Genomic DNA, 17886 nt, shown 5'->3' on the forward strand with positions numbered 1-17886 from the left:
CCAAGCGCGACCTCGAACTCCACCCTCACTCATCACCTAAAAGCGACCTCGAACTCCACCCTCACTCCTCCTCCTCACCCAAAAGCGACCTCAAACTCCACCCTCACTCCTCCTCCTCCTTCTGCAAGCGCGACCTCGAACTCCACCCTCACTCCTCCTCCTCCTTCTGCAAGCGCGACCTCGAACTTCACCCTCACTCCTCCTCCTCCACCAAGAGCGACCTCGAACTTCACCCTCACTCCTCACCCAAAAGCGACCTCAAACTTCACCCTCACTCCTCACCCAAAAGCGACCTCAAACTCCACCCTCACTCCTCCTCCTCACCCAAGAGCGACCTCGAACTTCACCCTCACTCCTCACCCAAAAGCGACCTCAAACTCCACCCTCACTCCTCCTCCTCACCCAAAAGCGACCTCAAACTCCACCCTCACTCCTCCTCCTTCTCCAAGCGCGACCTCGAACTCCACCCTCACTCCTCGTCCTTGACTCACCTCTTGCCTGATCCTCCTCGGCAGGTCGAGGGAGCACGTCTCCATTCTGCTCCTGACGAAACCAGCGGTGTACCTGTCGACAAAGGTCCTTCTGCGTTCGTCGTTAATCTCTTCGTCCATGATGTCGGTGAAGCGACGTCGCTCGTGCACCATCGGGATCCTCTGGTGAAGGTTTGGGGGGGGGGGACCCAAGTCGTACACGAAGAAGCACCGAAGGAGAAAACAGGAACGGAAGTACAGATTATCATCTCTGAACGATATACGACTGAGCGGGAGGAACGTAGGGTACAGGAAGGAAGGGGTGGGTAATTTAGAAGAAGAAGAAGAAGAAGAAGAAGAAGAAGAAGAAGAAGAAGAAGAAGGGGTGGGTAATTAAGAAGAAGAAGAAGAAGAAGAAGAAGAAGAAGACATTTAAAAGTCTAATTAATGCTAACTAATACGTTCTGTCACACTGTCACGTTCTGTTGTTGTTCTTTTTCTTTTAATTATAAGTAATCTAGATAATCAAGCAGAATTGATTACTGTATCAAGTAATCAGGCAAAATTGATTACTGTATCAAGTTAAGTAATCAGGCAAAATTGATTACTGTATCAGGATAAGTAATCAGTTAGAATTGATTACTGCATCAAGTTAAGTAATCAGTTAGAATTGATTACTGTATCAAGTTAAGTAATCAGTCAGATTTGATTACTGTATCAAGTTAAGTAATCAGTCAGAATTGATTACTGTATCAAGTTAAGTAATCAGTCAGAATTGATTACTGTATCAAGTTAAGTAATCAGTCAGAATTGATTACTGTATCAAGTTAAGTAATCAGTTAGAATTGATTACTGTATCAAGTTAAGTAATCAGTTAGAATTGATTACTGTATCAAGTTAAGTAATCAGTCAGAATTGATTACTGTATCAAGTTAAGTAATCAGTCAGAATTGATTACTGTATCAAGTTAAGTAATCAGTTAGAATTGATTACTGTATCAAGTTAAGTAATCAGTCAGAATTGATTACTGTATCAAGTTAAGTAATCAGTTAGAATTGATTACTGTATCAAGTTAAGTAATCAGGCAAAATTGATTACTGCATCAGGTTAACTGTATTACGTTAGCGTTCTAAAGAGTCTAAATAAATAAATAAATAAATAAATATATATATATATATATATATATATATATATATATATATATATATATATATATATATATATATATATATATATATATATATACATCATACCACTTACTAAATATTAATAAGATCATACAACTAAGGAGAAATAACTGATACAGAAGAATTGGGGAAAGATAAGAATTTTCTAAACCATAACTCAGGAAGAGTTTCAAATAAACCTGTAGTTAGAAAACAACTCAAAGTCAACTTGTGCTTGTTACATACAACCAAAAATGCATCACAAGGAAATGGAATAAAAAAAACACAAACAAAGAAACAAACAAATAAAAACATGCTTATATAAAATGCAAAGAAGGTTGACCACACACAGGATCTAAACGTTCACTTCACAAACGTTTGAATGAACGTTCACCTAACAAACGTTTGACTGAACGTTCACTTAACAAACGTTTGACTGAACGTTCACTTAACACACGTTTGACTAAACGTTCACTTAACACACGTTTGACTGAACGTTCACTTAACAAACGTTTGACTGAACGTTCACTTAACACACTTTTGACTGAACGTTCACTTAACACCCGTTTGACTGAACGTTCACTTAACACACGTTTGACTGAACGTTTACCTAACAAACGTTTGACTGAACGTTCACTTAGCACACTTTTGACTGAACATTCACTTAACACACTTTTGACTAAACGTTCACTTAACACACGTTTGACTCAACGTTCACTGAACAAACGTTTGACTGAACGTTCACTTAACACACGTTTGAACGTTCACTTAACACGTGTTTGACTGAACGTTCACCTAATAAACGTTTGATTGAACGTTCACTTAACACGTTTGACTGAACGTTCACTTAACAAACGTTTGAATGAACGTTCACTCCACAAACATTTGACTGAACGTCAATAGAAACTGTTCAAATAATTCCTTCGAGTAAATTTCAAAAAAAAAATTCTATAGAAAATAATTATCAAATAAATTTCGAGTAAATAATTTATTACCTTAAATGTAATTCAGTATTTCAGGAATTTCTTTCGCTGATATTATTGTTATATTCATATAATGTAACCCAAGGATCTATTCTATAACGCTCCTATTGCGCTCCATACAGGAGCAGGATACAACAGTCTCCTTTGAAATGCGTAAGCTTCTCAACGAGACTCTACTCCTTTCTGTCCATGGATGAATATTTGATTCTAAAATCTGTAAATCTTCTGAAATTATCCATTTTTTTTTTTTTTTACACTTACTCGACCCCATTTCTCATGTTGGCCAGTCGTAAATCATTTACACTTTAAACCATCCAGTGTGTGTGTGTGTGTGTGTGTGTGTGTGTGTGTGTGTGTGTGTGTGTGTGTGTGTGTGTGTGTGTGTGTGTGCGTGCGTGCGTGCGTGCGTGCGTGTGTGCGTGTGTGTGATGGGAAAGGCGCAGTGACTTGTGAACTCTCTTGCTCTCTTTATCTATTTATCTATCTATCTCTTTCCCCCCTCTCTCTCTCTCTCTCTCTCTCTCTCTCTCTCTCTCTCTCTCTCTCTCTCTCTCTCTCTCTCCTCGTCGTCTCCATCGAGCTACACTCGGGCATCCGTTCAATCTCGCACACACTCTCCGTCACGCCCCCCACACACCACAAATTCGAGAGCCATCGCCACCTCTCAATTCCAGCCCAGGTCGGCAAGCAAAGCATTTATGGTCCTTAAGACACTGGATAAACCCTGGTGGTTCCTGTGATATGCTTGCTTCTCTTCCATTCCACTGATATAATCATCAACCCACCCTTGCGCTTAGCATTAACATCACGTCTTGAATCAACCTTTCTGTTGAAGGGAAAGTGTCACAGGCTTTCCAGATGTCCAATCCTCGCTTACGCTTAGCACTACGTCTTGAATCAGCCTTTCTATTGAAGGGAAAGTGTCACAGGCTTTCCAGTTGTCCAATCCTCGCTTACGCTTAGGACTACGTCTTGAATCAGCCTTTCTATTGAAGGGAAAGTGTCACAGGCTTTCCAGTTGTCCAATTTTCGCTTACGCTTAGCACTACGTCTTGAATCAACCTTCCTATTGAAGGGAAAGTGTCACAGGCTTTCCAGTTGTCCAATTTTCGCTTACGCTTAGCACTACGTCTTGAATCAACCTTTCTATTGAAGGGAAAGTGTCACAGGCTTTCCAGTTGTTCCAAGAGTATACAAACCATCCATCCTTAAGTTTAGGCTAGTTTGTGGAGGATCTGTTTGGAATGACCCTTCGCATCTGAGCCCATGCAATTTTTCATTTACATAATATTTCATTTACAAGTATTGATCCACCTACTTCCTTATCATTTACACCAGCATTTTACAGACGAAGTTCATTTGAGACAGAGAACTTCACTTAATGCAAGTGTCTCCCTCCATTTTAATAAGAATTGGCAATAACATTTGCTCAGTCTCGTGGGAGAAGAACTTCTTAATCCAAAGGACTTCATCGTTACCCTCCTACTGATTGGAGCGCATCCTAAAATACCGCAGGAGCCCCATAAAAGGGGCGCTGGGGTTACATAATAATGATAATATTAATGATAATAATAATAATAATAATAATAATAATAATAATAATAATAATAATATACCCCTATGCGTACAACCCGTTTTCCATCAACATTCTAATAAACTCCTATGCGTACAACCCGTTTTCCATCAACATTTCTTAACAGCTTTTGTGATTTGTTAAGTGTAAGTGCATGTTTCTTGATGACACAAGATAAGACTTCACGAAGTCCACATGTGTCTTATGAAGATCCTATGATATTTAGCTGAAGTCTTGTCTAAGAATATTAATATCTTCTTTTAATCATTAATCCTTCTAGATTCGCCATTCCTGATTTACGTTTTCTTCGAGTGAAAAGAACGGAATTTTGCGTTCAGTTCCTGAAATCATTGTATTTCTCCATTTTCCATTTTTTTTTGAAGTCTTCGAATCTGTTTAGATGTCCCCTACCTGATATTTTGCTCCTAATGTATATGTATATGGAACAGGTGTGGAAATATAAGTTCATATATGTTTGCTTACCTACACCTTTATGCAAATTATGTACTCAAGTACATACTTGTAGAGAAATACTAGAAGACATTAAGACAATATCATTCATAAAATATGCAGTGGCTATAATAACTTTCCTTTGGAATCAGTTGTATGTGTGTGTGTGTGTGTGTGTGTGTGTGTGTGTGTGTGTGTGTGTGTGTAATCAGATAAAAAAATAAACAGGTTTAACCGAAATCATAAAAAAAAATGCTAATTATTAAAAAAAAACAGGAAAATATGCTAAGCATTACCATGAACGAGAGCCAAATGGAGAAAGGCTGTTATGGCAAAAAATATAAATTCTGGTTCAATGATTTGACGTACAGGTAATTAGGGTCGATACAATCATATGCAAATAAGCTTGCGCTTTCTCTAGAGCGTTAACAATGAATATATCATTATGAAAAATTAGCACAAACATTTTAAAAACTGTCAAGAACACCTCTTTGCCACAAGGTAAATGAGTAGTTTGATAATGAATACATGTAATATTCACAGCGACAGCACTTACTTAAAACTGTGTGTGTATTCAACGATGAATTTCGAACATGAACCAAGATGGACTTACCAATATAATGAAGATGGATGGAGAAAAATATATCAAACCATCAAACGTACGTTCACAAACAAACGTTCACAAACGTACGTTCACAAACGTACGTTCACAAACAAACGTTCACAAACGTACGTTCACAAACGTACGTTCACAAACGTACGTTCACAAACAAACGTTCACAAACAAAACGTTCACAAACAAACGTTCACAAACGTACGTTCACAAACAAACGTTCACAAACAAAACGTTCACAAACGTACGTTCACAAACGTACGTTCACAAACGTACGTTCACAAACACTCACACATAAGAACAGGACTCATTTCTTTTTTTTTACGGGTGGTGCAAAAAAAAAAAACAATATTTTCACAGCATAAATCAAAAAGTTATTATCAAAAGGTATTCCCATGTTACAGAAATGGTGGTTGGGTGGGAGAAGGGGAAGATAGATAAACACCTTGTACGTTCGTATATATATATATTATCTATCTCTGTCTGTCTGTCTGTCTCTCTGTCTCTTGTTATGTGATATTACAGAGAGAGAGAGAGAGAGAGAGAGAGAGAGAGAGAGAGAGAGAGAGAGAGAGAGAGAGAGAGAGAGAGAGAGAGGATGATTGGGAGTGGAAAAACACCAATATTTATCAGATTTTATGGGGGGGCGTTTGGGGCAATATAATGCATAACAAAAGGGGCGAAAAAGGGGCGTGCATTTGGTAGAGTAAACCAGACGGTCCTTCACGTACAAAATACGATGGCCAGAGAAAAAAAAAAATTTTGGTATTGACTGAAGTGACTCTTTCTTTTTTTTCCTTTTTTTTTGAGACTAAGACTCTCGAAAATATATATATAAAGAGAGAGAAAAAGACTTGCTCTATCTATCTCAGGGTTTCATTCAGAACTCTTACAATGACTAATTTGATTTTGAGTCGGTCTAAGATATCATAATTACTCACTATGAAGCATTTCTCAAAAATGGGACGTTATAAAATCAATGCCTTGAATATATATATATATATATATATATATATATATATATATATAAATATAAATATAAATATAAATATATATATATATATATATATATATATATATATATATATATATAAATATATATATATATATATATATATATATATATATATATATATATATATATATATATATATATATATACCATTTGAGTTATCATGATTTTATGTACGTAATTATCTAATATATTTCTACAAAATATCTCAGTCCGAATATATTGTTCGACATAGCAATGCCTTGCTTGAAGAGAAAGCAAAATAATTGCTTCAGTGGTTAGTTAACTCATTTATGTACTACAATTCTCTATAATCAAGCAATGACATTTATGTACTACAATTCTCTATAATCAAGCAATGAACTTCTAAATCATGCCATAGAATAATAGATCCCATATGGCAATAAATCATGCTTCTAAAGATGAAACGACAATTTGGAAAAGATTGGAAAATACAATCGACACAAAAAAATTTATAATTTTTAATTTTTTTTTTTTGGGGGGATAGGTTAATTATTTCAGCATCCTGATGTTCAAACACACCTTGAACTACGAGTCATTGTAAGATTCACTGTGGCCACCTTCTAAGAAGAAGTAGAAGGAGACACAAGCAGACATGGCCAAGGAGATGATGTTGTACGTAAAGAAGGCCTTTACAAAAAGGGTTTTTTTTGTTTACATTTTTTTTTTTTGACACCCTAGACACCCAAAGAAAAAAAAAACCTACTAAAAATTTGTCCACATTCAGATCCGGTGTCAGGTCACTGTATTCAGAACTCTTCATCTCATACTTTTCACGTAAGGCCTGCCCCATTTCTGATGATGAAGAGATAGGGCTGGCCGTTCCCGAAGAAACTGTCTTCACTCTCTTGGTCAGGGTCTGTAAATCAGACCTGGACTTCTCAAGGCGCAAATACAATGGCGAAGAAGAGAAGAGTAGAGAGAGAGAGAGAGAGAGAGAGAGAGAGAGAGAGAGAGAGAGAGAGAGAGAGAGAGAGAGAGAGAGAGAGAAGGGGGGGGAGAAAAGTGGGGAACGAAAGAGGAAGACAAGAATGCTCACAGCGAATCAGTACTACAGGCTAAGCCAAAAAACCAGCTTCGATTGGTTCTCGTTGGCCAGTCTTAGAAAACGGGATGACGGACTTTAATCTGGGTGTTAGTAGTTAAGAGGAGAAAGACACTCTTAACTGATTTGACGAACAAAGTTAAGAGTCTGGCGTTAGTCTTGTCATCTGATTGGCTAGTTCACATCACGAACCAGTTAATACTATGGCAGTTGAGGCTCTTGATTGGCTAATTCACATTAAGAGGGTGTTAATACAGTGGTAGTTGAGGCTTTTGGTGATTTTTGTCTTTTTTTTTTAGTGTGTTACGAGAAGAAAAAAAAAAAGACAAATATATACTTTTCTTTTTTTTTTTTTAGGAGGAATTAGTGTTGCGGGACATTCAACAGAAAACGGGGTGTGGGTGGGTGACTGAGAATGAGAGAATCATTCTATACTTTTTTTTTCTTCTTTTTTTTCATTTTGCTGCAGATGCGTCCACTGAGAAATCGCGCTTGTGAACAGGAACTATAGAGCCTTATGAACTTAGATAACCCTTAAACATCAGTGCTAGACGACAGAACTTGAAGGCAAAACCAAACTTTTGATTGAAGGGGAAAAGAGTTAAAAGGAGAATATGTGGATCCTGGTTCATATTGAGTATTCCTCTCATAATACACATTTAGAACCAAAGGAAAAGGATAGATAAATGGACATTTTCTTTCCCAGCTTAGAAAGAAATCCAAAACAAGGACAGATACATGGACATTTTCTTTCCAAGCTTAGGAAGTCCTTTGGCATTTGTGTACAAAAAACAAAAAAAAAGGGGGGAAAAAAAAAAGGGCTCTTGGTTCTTTTTTTTGCAAAATCAGGGCGTCAGTTGTCCACATGAAATAGAATCAAGTCATAAGGCTGTATCTGTTCTGCTGTTCACATCACATCTCAAGTTTCTGAGGACGTTCTATGACCCAGATAAAGACAACAAAAGTGTTCGTTCGCAATGTTTCGTTACCTTATTGAAAGGTTAGGTTACAACTAGAACAATCCAGGGAATATATCTATATCTATATATATATATATATATATATATATATATATATATATATATATATATATATATCGTTTCGTTCGTAAAAAGAAGGTGGGGGGGATTCAGGGAAATCAGGCTATCCGTTTTTGGGGAAGGGGTTGGTAGGGAGGTGATGTACATATCAAGGTATCTTGATGAATGAGGATGAGTTTCAAAGAAGGAAAAACACAACTATAAGCAGAAGAGATGGTCAACTGGAGGACAATACATATATAACAACCAAAGGAAGGAGAGGAAGGAAACATTTAGGTAATACAGGGTAGTTTGTCAGTCTTGTTAATACAAACAATGACTTAAGCTTGCTTAGTAACTAAATCAAGCTGAAAGGGGTAAAAAACTTAATTTATAAAAAAAAGCTTTCAGAAATAAGGTCTAGAAGAAAAACAAGGGAGCGGTGGTTGCTTTAGCATGCTACGTAGAAACCTTTCAGGTTCCTACAAGAACCTGAAGTATATATATATAAACATTTACTAGGTAGTTACGGGTTATTTAAAGAAGGCATGCAATACAGTTGGCAGGGTAGGATATGCATGGATTGGCTGGCTGGCTTGGGTGTGCAAAAACTTGCTGCCGAGGAAGGGAAAAGGGAAAGGTAGGAAGGGAAGGGGCAGGGGCTTTAGGATAGAGGTGGTGGTATGCGAGTAATTCAAAAGTAGAGTATTACTCTCCATAGTGGTAATCGGGGTTGCCACAGAGGGGGCAGGGAGAGTCAAATGTCGCTTGACCTCCTGTCGTGGCGGAGTAAGCAGGAGCGGCGGCGGCGGAGGAGGAGGAGGAAGCAGCCATCATCTGGTGGTGTTGGTGTTGGTAATGACTGTATTGTTCAGCCTGAGCTTGGCTCGCCAGCATCTGGGCGACACGGGCCTCCGCCACGGCGCGATCGCTCTCGGCGAGAACGCTCGTTCGGGCCTGTCGCGCCGCCTTCGTCGTCGTCGTCGTCTCAAGGGCGTCATGAACGGCTAGGCCTCGGGAGGGACTATGGGCTGCTCGACTGTATCTCTCGCGATACATCTGCTCGAACGTTCTCGTCCGTCCTCGACTCTCTCGCTCATGCTCCGAGCACACAACAAACTGTGTTGGTTTGAAGAGGCCCTTCCGTTTGGGTTGGTAGGGGCGCCGGGGACGAGGGGACTCGTGAGAGGCCGTCTCTCGCCTCACCTGGGGAGATCAAGAGGGCAACGAGCACATAGTGGTTGACCTCGCACATGTGGTGTACAGGGGAGGGGAGATGGGAGGGGAAGGAGAGGGGAAAGGGTGTGGGGAAGAAATGAGGATAAGGCGGATGAGATGGAGGTGCGTGAGTGGGGTTATGTCAGCGGGTAAGGCACGGGTTCAAGATGAGGGAGAGGGAGGAAGGGACGTGTGTGTGGGTGTGTGTGGTCTGTGTCTGTGTGTTTCTCTCCACAAAGAACGGACACAAGAGGTTGGGCGCGCCACAGTGGGTGGACGGACATCAACAGGTGGGGCGGTGCTTTCCTAGTGTGTACACAGACCAGGACAGACATCAGGGAAGGGCTGGTCCACACAGGTTCTGAGGCTATGGTACGTCTGGCGCATGTGGTTGGAAGGGCGACGGGGGGGGGAGCGATGCGAAACAGACTGGATAGACGTGGTTGGGAGTTAGGAGGAGAAGGAGGAGGAGGAGGAGGAGGAAGGCACGGTGTTATGTTAATGGCTCTGGCTCAAGCACTGGATAGTCTAATGGACAAAAGGCTAGTTTATACAGGCTGAGGGAGATGTGACGAGACTTCGTGGCTAAGCCTAGAAGAAACAGGGCTAGGCAAGATGATGTGGTTCACTTAATCTGGGCCTAGGAACCCAGGAACTCCCTCACGACCGTCACGGCTAAGCGATGAAGGACTGGGATACACATAGCGTCAACGGAGTCATATACACGAACAGAGATGGTATGGCTATGTTAAGTGGAGTGGCACTAGAGCCTGTATCTATCGTGCTATCCATGGCAGCTGGTAGATTATCATGAGAGACTGTATCTCGACACGTGCAAGGAAGTTGAACTAAGGGGACAGTGGGTGGGGGGAAAAATGAAATCTGCTTTGCAAGCAAAACTAATGGACTGTCTGTGGGGGTCTATGATCTACACAACTCGGGTAGGCACAAGGTGAAGAAGACATACACCAAATATACGAGGTAAGAGATTAGATCCTAAAAACACTCGTGGAGCAGACTAGATCCCAACATACAAAGTGCATGACGAACACACACGACTCAGTGTTACTACTTGAAGGCATGCATGACGTAGGAGGCATTGGAAACGTGAGGGAGGAGCCCCTGCCAACATAGCACTGGAATTTACCCTCTGCCACTGGCCTGTTAAGGGTGAAGCACTAGAGACTAAGAAGTGACACTCGAGTTCTCTAGTTAAGGAGACTCATTTGCCTTGGCCACACCCCCTTTGAGGGAGTTGGCCACCAAAGGGGAACGGGCATCATAGACAGACAGACAGGGACAGACATAGACTGACACAGATGGCGGGACAGGGAAAGATGAGAGGTATAGAGTCAATGGGTTCACGCCTAATTCAAGAAACAAGTGGCTGAATTAGGTTTGGATGCGTCGATGATGGTGTTTGGCTAGAATTAGTGAACCCCACTGGAGGCAAAGGGTATAAAGGATACAATGTTAGTTCTGAAATACTTCTGGGGCATATTCAGTTACGTTCTAGTATTAGAAAGTTGAATATATTCCAGATCTGCTAGGCTTAAGTCTAAGGAACATACTTCATGATTAGGCGAGGTTAAGGGCACTATATAAGTGAGGCAAGGTTAGGTTAAGAGCATATAAACAATGTGGTTATAGTTGCTCCAAAGCTACTGGTACAAGTGGCTGCTAAGTCGAGAGCAAAAGAATTGACAAGTGTAATAGCAATATGGCCTGATGGACATGGATATACCCAGGTAACTAAATTCATTTGCCAACGGTAGACACACGTACTTTGGTTGGAACTAGTTAAGCGATACGAGATACAAGCGGGGTTTGGCAACGGTAGACACACGTACTTTGGTTGGAACTAGGTTAAGCGATACGAGATACAAGCGAGGTTTGGCAAATCGGATATAAAGAAAATGTACCGGGGTTACGTCAGGTGGAAGTTTCAGGTAGTAACGCTACACAAGATGGCCTTATAAACGCTAGGTTTGGCACATTTCTGTATCAGAATACAATACAGACAAAAGACGGATCATGGGTGACCTAAGAACGAAAAGTGACGAAACATAGGCATAACTTAAGGGCCAAACATGACGAAAAGAGAGAGGGGGAAGAGACGTCAGTATTGGAAGGGGTAAAAGGAGAGACAAAATGAATAGGATAAGACTTATCTGGAGACAATACAATTCAGGTGACAAGACAGAGAGAGAGAAGTTATGGTTTCTTAATGGAAAAAAAAGGATAAATGTTCATAATTGTAGGGGAGAAAAAAAACTTACAAAATATGTTGAAAGTCAATGGCAATAAATGAAGGAGGAATAATGGTACAAAGATGTTGAAAGTAAATGGCAATAAATGAGGGAATAATGGTATGAAAAAAAAGGGGGTTGGGGGGGAGATGTGTGTGATTCTGAAAGACTTAAAAAACAATGAAGATAAAAAAAAGGGGGTGGGGGGAGGGGGGAGCTCATACAAAGATCAAAAAATCAATGTAAAATAATAATAATAATAATAAGAGGAACAAACGAAAAAATATATCAAAAATTCTTTTTAAAAAAAACAAAAACAAAAATAAGTTGAAAAAAAAGAGAAAACTGAACTGACAACCAAATTGCTGATCTCAATTAATGAGACGTCCAACACATGAGTAATATTAATTAGAAGACATACCACATCCTCTATGGGAAAAAATCATATATATACATAAAATGAGAACCAATGAGGAGAGGAAAAATGAGAGAGAGAGAGAGAGAGAGAGAGAGAGAGAGAGAGAGAGAGAGAGAGAGAGAGAGAGAGAGAGAGAGAGAGAGAGAGAGAGAACACACGACTGTGAAAAATAACAAGCAGAACACACACATTTTCCTAACGAGGCCATCTCACTTGAAACAACATCACATGATGATATTCTGACGAAGGAAATGCGAAAAGGAGGAAAAGAGTAAAAAGAGGAAAGGGAGGAAAAGAGGAAAGGAGAGAGAGGGAGGGATGGAGGAAGGAAAAAAAGGGTCTCTTTTTTTCCACAAGAAGGGCATACAGAGAGAGTGGAAGGGGAGGGGAAGCAACATAATTTGCCAGGTCTTATTACGAGCGATACAGCACAATTCGAGATATAGTTTTATGGACGTGAGACAACGACAAATCACGAACTACTGTACGACAGGGTCGGGTCGGGTCGGGTCGGGTCGGTTGGTGCGAGACGAGTAAGGGAATATGGAGAGATATATGGACAATGTGATTCAGAACTGACGAGAGGCAGGCAATCCAAATAATGACTCACTATGAACTTGGAGGGAGGGAGAGGACGAGGTGCAAAGTCAAAGGAAGGAACCCAGTCAAATTGACTACGTAAATATGCAGAGTCAAAGGAAGGAACCCAGTCAAATTGACTACGTAACTATGCAAAGTCAAAGGAAGGAACCCAGTTGAATTGACTACGTAAATAGGCAAGGTCAAAGGAAGGAACCCAGTCCAATTGACTACGTAACTATGCAAAGTCAAGGGAAGGAACCCAGTCCAATTGACTTCGTAAATATCCAAACTTTGACGATTCAAATAAGCTTAAGCTAAGCTCCAATCTAGGAGGGAAGATAGTAACATTCATGATGTCCACTATCTCTTCACAGATTATCTTAGCTCTTACTTAGTTCACTGTGTGAGGATATATACACACACTGTGTATTCTTAGCCTCTGTCAAACTCTTCAGTTCGGAAATCTCAGGGCCAGAAGAACATAGTGGGGTGTTGAGGGTAAGAATGTCTTGCAAGGTACGAGTCTGAACTAAGGCTGTGTTCCATTAAATGAACTAATTCGCTAATCATAAAGTGATCTCCGTCATTAAAGACATATTTCACATGGTGAACAAATCTACGAAACAGAAACACCACCTTTCGAGGGATGCTAAGGCAATTATTTGATGTAAATGATACGCGTAGACATAATTGTGTAATCACTTTCAGCAATGTGTGACTACGTCTTGCACCTCATTTCAGACTCTTTGTAAGTGATCAAGTGGGCACGGGAATGTGAATCAGCCAATCAGGTAAGGTCATTGATCCTGTAAGGATGTAAAATCTAGCTAAAAAAAAAAAGAAGTCTCCAGACTCACTCTCAACAATAGAACAGTAGAATTAAATGGTTTCTCTAAACATCTAAATTGGTTGCATGTTAAGAGAGAGAGAAAAAAAAGGTAGTATCTTCACAAATTAATAACATTCCTGAAAAGACTCAGCGATACTATACAATTCTGATCTTTCTTTTTAATCATTATATTAGCAAATTAATATTGTTACTTCTTGACGTCTTTACCACACTGACTTGTTACTGTATTAAATATAACTGTAAGTCGGTCAGATGCCATGGCTAAAATATAGAAAATACTATTGAAATGAGAGCAACTTCAAACCAGAACCATGATGCAGACAAAAAAATACACCAGTGACATTCAAGATCACAGATATGATTACACGAAATATTAGAGAAGAAACGTTACCATTCTACAGACACCGTAAATAAATAAAAAAAATCTGGCAGGTGATTTCGCCACCTACTTACATGTACAACCTGGATCTAGGCGCTTATGAGGTGGTCACTCATGAGCGAAATGTCCGGAATAAAAAAAAGAGCCTCCTTGATTCTGGACATAGAATATCTTACAGTGCATGACAGCCAAGTTTATGATCTTGATCAAGCTGTATGTTTGAAGAACTCCACCTCAGTCCTTCATTGGAGTCTTGAGTCAATCAGTATCAGGAAGTTACTCCCTTTGCATTAAAAGACTTACCGAACATCAAACTGGATATGAATAATCTATTCTTTTATATACCTGTGACTCCCGCCTTGGGAAGGTAACATCTGTAATGAATGAATATACAATTGCACACATTCACAATCTAGCTGTCGTGTACAACGAAACAAGACCTGGTTCAGCCCAATGGCCAATCATCTGTCCCCTCAATTGTACCACATCGATCTAATTCATTCAATCCTGTGCACGCCCCTCACCCTCCTGAATGTTCAGGCCCCGATACCCCAAAGTGTCCTCCATTCTTTCGTCTCCTTCTTGGTCTTCCTCCTTCCTTTGATCCCTCCACTTCCGATATATAAATACTATAAGCTACTGTATACTATATAATTACTATATAATACTATATAACTCCTATTGTTGATCATCTCCTATATCTATTTGAACCAGTTTGTCACCCTCCTGTTCTGCTCTCTCAACCAGACAACGACTACAACCTAACCCATCTGTCTCACACTGTTATTCCTCACACGATCCACTTGCCTCACACTTCCTAACATCCACAGCAATGTCATGTCTAACCCATCCTTTCTCTTCCATTCACTTGTATTGCTAAAGACATACAACACTGTTAGGTCTACTCTAATCATCATACAACGTCTGTTGTGTGTGAAGTATCTTCCAGCAACTGGAATTCTCTCTAAAACAATGAATGAGATTGGCTACTCTACACGAATTTAACCCAAGAGCTTGTGGCTCTAATCTCAGTGATAAATGCTTCCTATCTACGTTTGGTCCAGATGTGACAGAGCATCTCTTCCCATTATCTTCCTTGTCAGAGGAAAATCGCACTAGTTACACCTCGGGATTGCTGCAGTCAACTTGCACACGGCGAAGTCTCAGCCAAAAATACGGAGCGTGAGACCCGTTTTCTAAGGTATGATTCTAAACCACTCGGCAGAACTACGCCAAAGTCTTAAAAGTCAGAATTAACTCATTTCCTTCATGAAATAACCATCCAGCATTCCTGTACATCCCATGAAAAACCCCAAAATACAACCACAACCAGCCCTGCACATCCATAAGGAACAGAGTCACCCATCAAAGGCAATCATAAATGAATCCCCCCTTGGAAAAAAAAGAAAACGAATCACCACAGAAAACTTGGCGAGGGGAGACTTACCGAATAATCGTAGTCATTTTCCCGCAGACTCATGGCGAAGGAGGGAGATCTCTGAGTCGCCACCTTCATATACGAACGAAGTCGGCAAGGGAACTCGACATCCCGCAGCTGCAGGAGGTACGTGTCCGGACCCAGCTGGTAACTGATGGAGGGAGCGAGACGGTAACTTACATTAGTTGGGCGTGAAAATGTACCCGAGAGCGAGAGGCAGAATTTCAAACGATCGGATGAAAATGGGAAGATTTCTGAAGTTGAAAATGGGAAGATTTCTAAAGTTGAAAACGGGATGAAAATGGGAAGATTTCTTAAGTTGAAAACGGGATGAAAATGGGAAGATTTCTCGAGTTGAAAACGGGATTGAAAATGGGAAGATTTCTCGAGTTGAAAATGGGATGAAAATGGGAAGATTTCTCGAGTTGAAAACGGGATTGAAAATGGGAAGATTTCTCGAGTTGAAAACGGGATTGAAAATGGGAAGATTTCTCGAGTTGAAAACGGGATGAAAATGGGAAGATTTCTCGAGTTGAAAACGGGATTGAAAATGGGAAGATTTCTCGAGTTGAAAACGGGATGAAAATGGGAAGATTTCTCGAGTTGAAAATGGGATGGAAACGGGAAGACTTCCGAGTGAAAACGGGATGCCTAAGACTGCTTTATGCTATGTAATTACCTGTTTCGTCATTAAGGACTAATGGCATCCATCATAATTGAGGTGATTAAATGGTACAGTACGTGAGGATTCATCTACAGGCTGTGGAGAGATCAGGGTTTGAAGTTGCATATAAACAAAAAGGGAGTTAGATGCCATTGAATACTTTTTTGGGGACTAGCCTTGAAAATCCAATCCTCTTTAGCAACACCTAATCCTCTTTATCAACACCTAATCCTCTTCAGCAACAGATAATCCTCTTTATCAACAGCTAATCCTCTTTATAAACACCTAATCCTCTTTATCAACAGCTAATCCTCTTTAGCAACAGCTAATCCTCTTTATCAACACCTAATCCTCTTTATCAACACCTTATCCTCTTTATCAACACCTAATCCTCTTTATCAACACCTAATCCTCTTCAGCAACAGATAATCCTCTTTATCAACAGCTAATCCTCTTTATAAACACCTAATCCTCTTTATCAACAGCTAATCCTCTTTAGCAACAGCTAATCCTCTTTATCAACACCTTATCCTCTTTATCAACACCTTATCCTCTTTATCAACACCTAATCCTCTTTATCAACACCTTATCCTCTTTATCAACACCTAATCCTCTTTATCAACACCTAATCCTCTTTATCAACACCTAATCCTCTTTATCAACACCTAATCCTCTTTATCAACACCTTATCCTCTTTATCAACACCTTATCCTCTTTATCAACACCTTATCCTCTTTATCAACACCTAATCCTCTTTATCAACACCTAATCCTCTTTATCAACACCTAATCCTCTTTATCAACACCTTATCCTCTTTATCAACACCTAATCCTCTTTATCAACACCTAATCCTCTTTATCAACACCTAATCCTCTTTATCAACACCTAATCCTCTTTATCAACACCTAATCCTCCAGGTGTTTATTCTGGCCCGGTATTTGACCACTGGTTACTTTGTATTCGCGTCTATCATACAGGAATTATCTGGGTTATTTTATTTTATTTTCTCATTTTGAATAAAAACCTTAAACCAATGATCAAACCAAAATCTTCCTAATTTACTTAACTGATAAACCGTTCCTCAATAAACCATGCATTATAGACAGTCAATAAAAACCCCCTAAAATAAAACTACTTACTTGTTTCTCCTCCTTGATGCCTTTCCTTACTAAGAAACAAAACCCATAGGTAAAATAAGAGGCCACGACCCTGCATCCCATTTTCTAACGGCAAAACCATATTTAGAGACAAACCCGTTTCTTACTAGGTTAGGTTTTTTTTATAAACAATACCGTCCCATGCTCGAGGTAAGCTGAAACTTCAGTTTCCTCCCCATTTCTCTAGCCTCGAGGTTCAGCTGAAACTTCAGTTTCCTCCCCATTTCTCTAGCCTCGAGGTCAGCCGAAACTTCAGTTTCCTCCCTCAGCCGAAACTTCAGTTTCCTCCCCACCTCTATAGCCTCGAAGTTCACGCTAATCCCAAATACTGACAAAAACAACCCACAAACACACCCCCCACACACAAACAACCCACAAACACCACCCCCACACAAAAACAACCCACAAACACCCCCCCACAAAAACAACCACAAACAAACACACCCCCCCCACAAAAACAACCCACAAACACCCCCCACCTAACAAAAACAACCCACAAACACCCCCCCACAAAAACAACCACAAACAAACACACCCCCCCCACAAAAACAACCCACAAACACCCCCCACCTAACAAAA

The 17886-nt window shown here is 40.1% G+C and overlaps 1 protein-coding gene and 1 long non-coding RNA gene across 3 annotated transcripts in view; one reads left to right on the forward strand and one right to left on the reverse strand.

Moving 5' to 3' along the window:
• Positions 1-17886, reverse strand: part of LOC139751861 (protein Obscurin-like) — a 34888-nt gene that overhangs the window by 13500 nt on the left and 3502 nt on the right. The window contains exons 4-6 of one of the 2 annotated variants that reach the window (XM_071667501.1): positions 15496-15637; positions 6995-7147; positions 492-653 (exon numbers count right to left, since the gene is read on the reverse strand). In XM_071667501.1, the coding sequence (XP_071523602.1) occupies positions 492-653; positions 6995-7147; positions 15496-15637 (457 nt within the window). The remainder of the gene's footprint in view (positions 1-491; positions 654-6994; positions 7148-15495; positions 15638-17886) is intronic. The other variant, XM_071667502.1, reaches the window with a different exon arrangement.
• LOC139751863 (uncharacterized) lies at positions 653-1718 on the forward strand. The gene is made up of 2 exons (XR_011713431.1): positions 653-1051; positions 1087-1718. It is a non-coding gene; the product is annotated as an uncharacterized lncRNA (long non-coding RNA).

The sequence above is a fragment of the Panulirus ornatus genome, chromosome 12 (assembly GCF_036320965.1).
Source record: "Panulirus ornatus isolate Po-2019 chromosome 12, ASM3632096v1, whole genome shotgun sequence".
NCBI classification, from domain to species: Eukaryota; Metazoa; Arthropoda; class Malacostraca; order Decapoda; family Palinuridae; genus Panulirus; species Panulirus ornatus.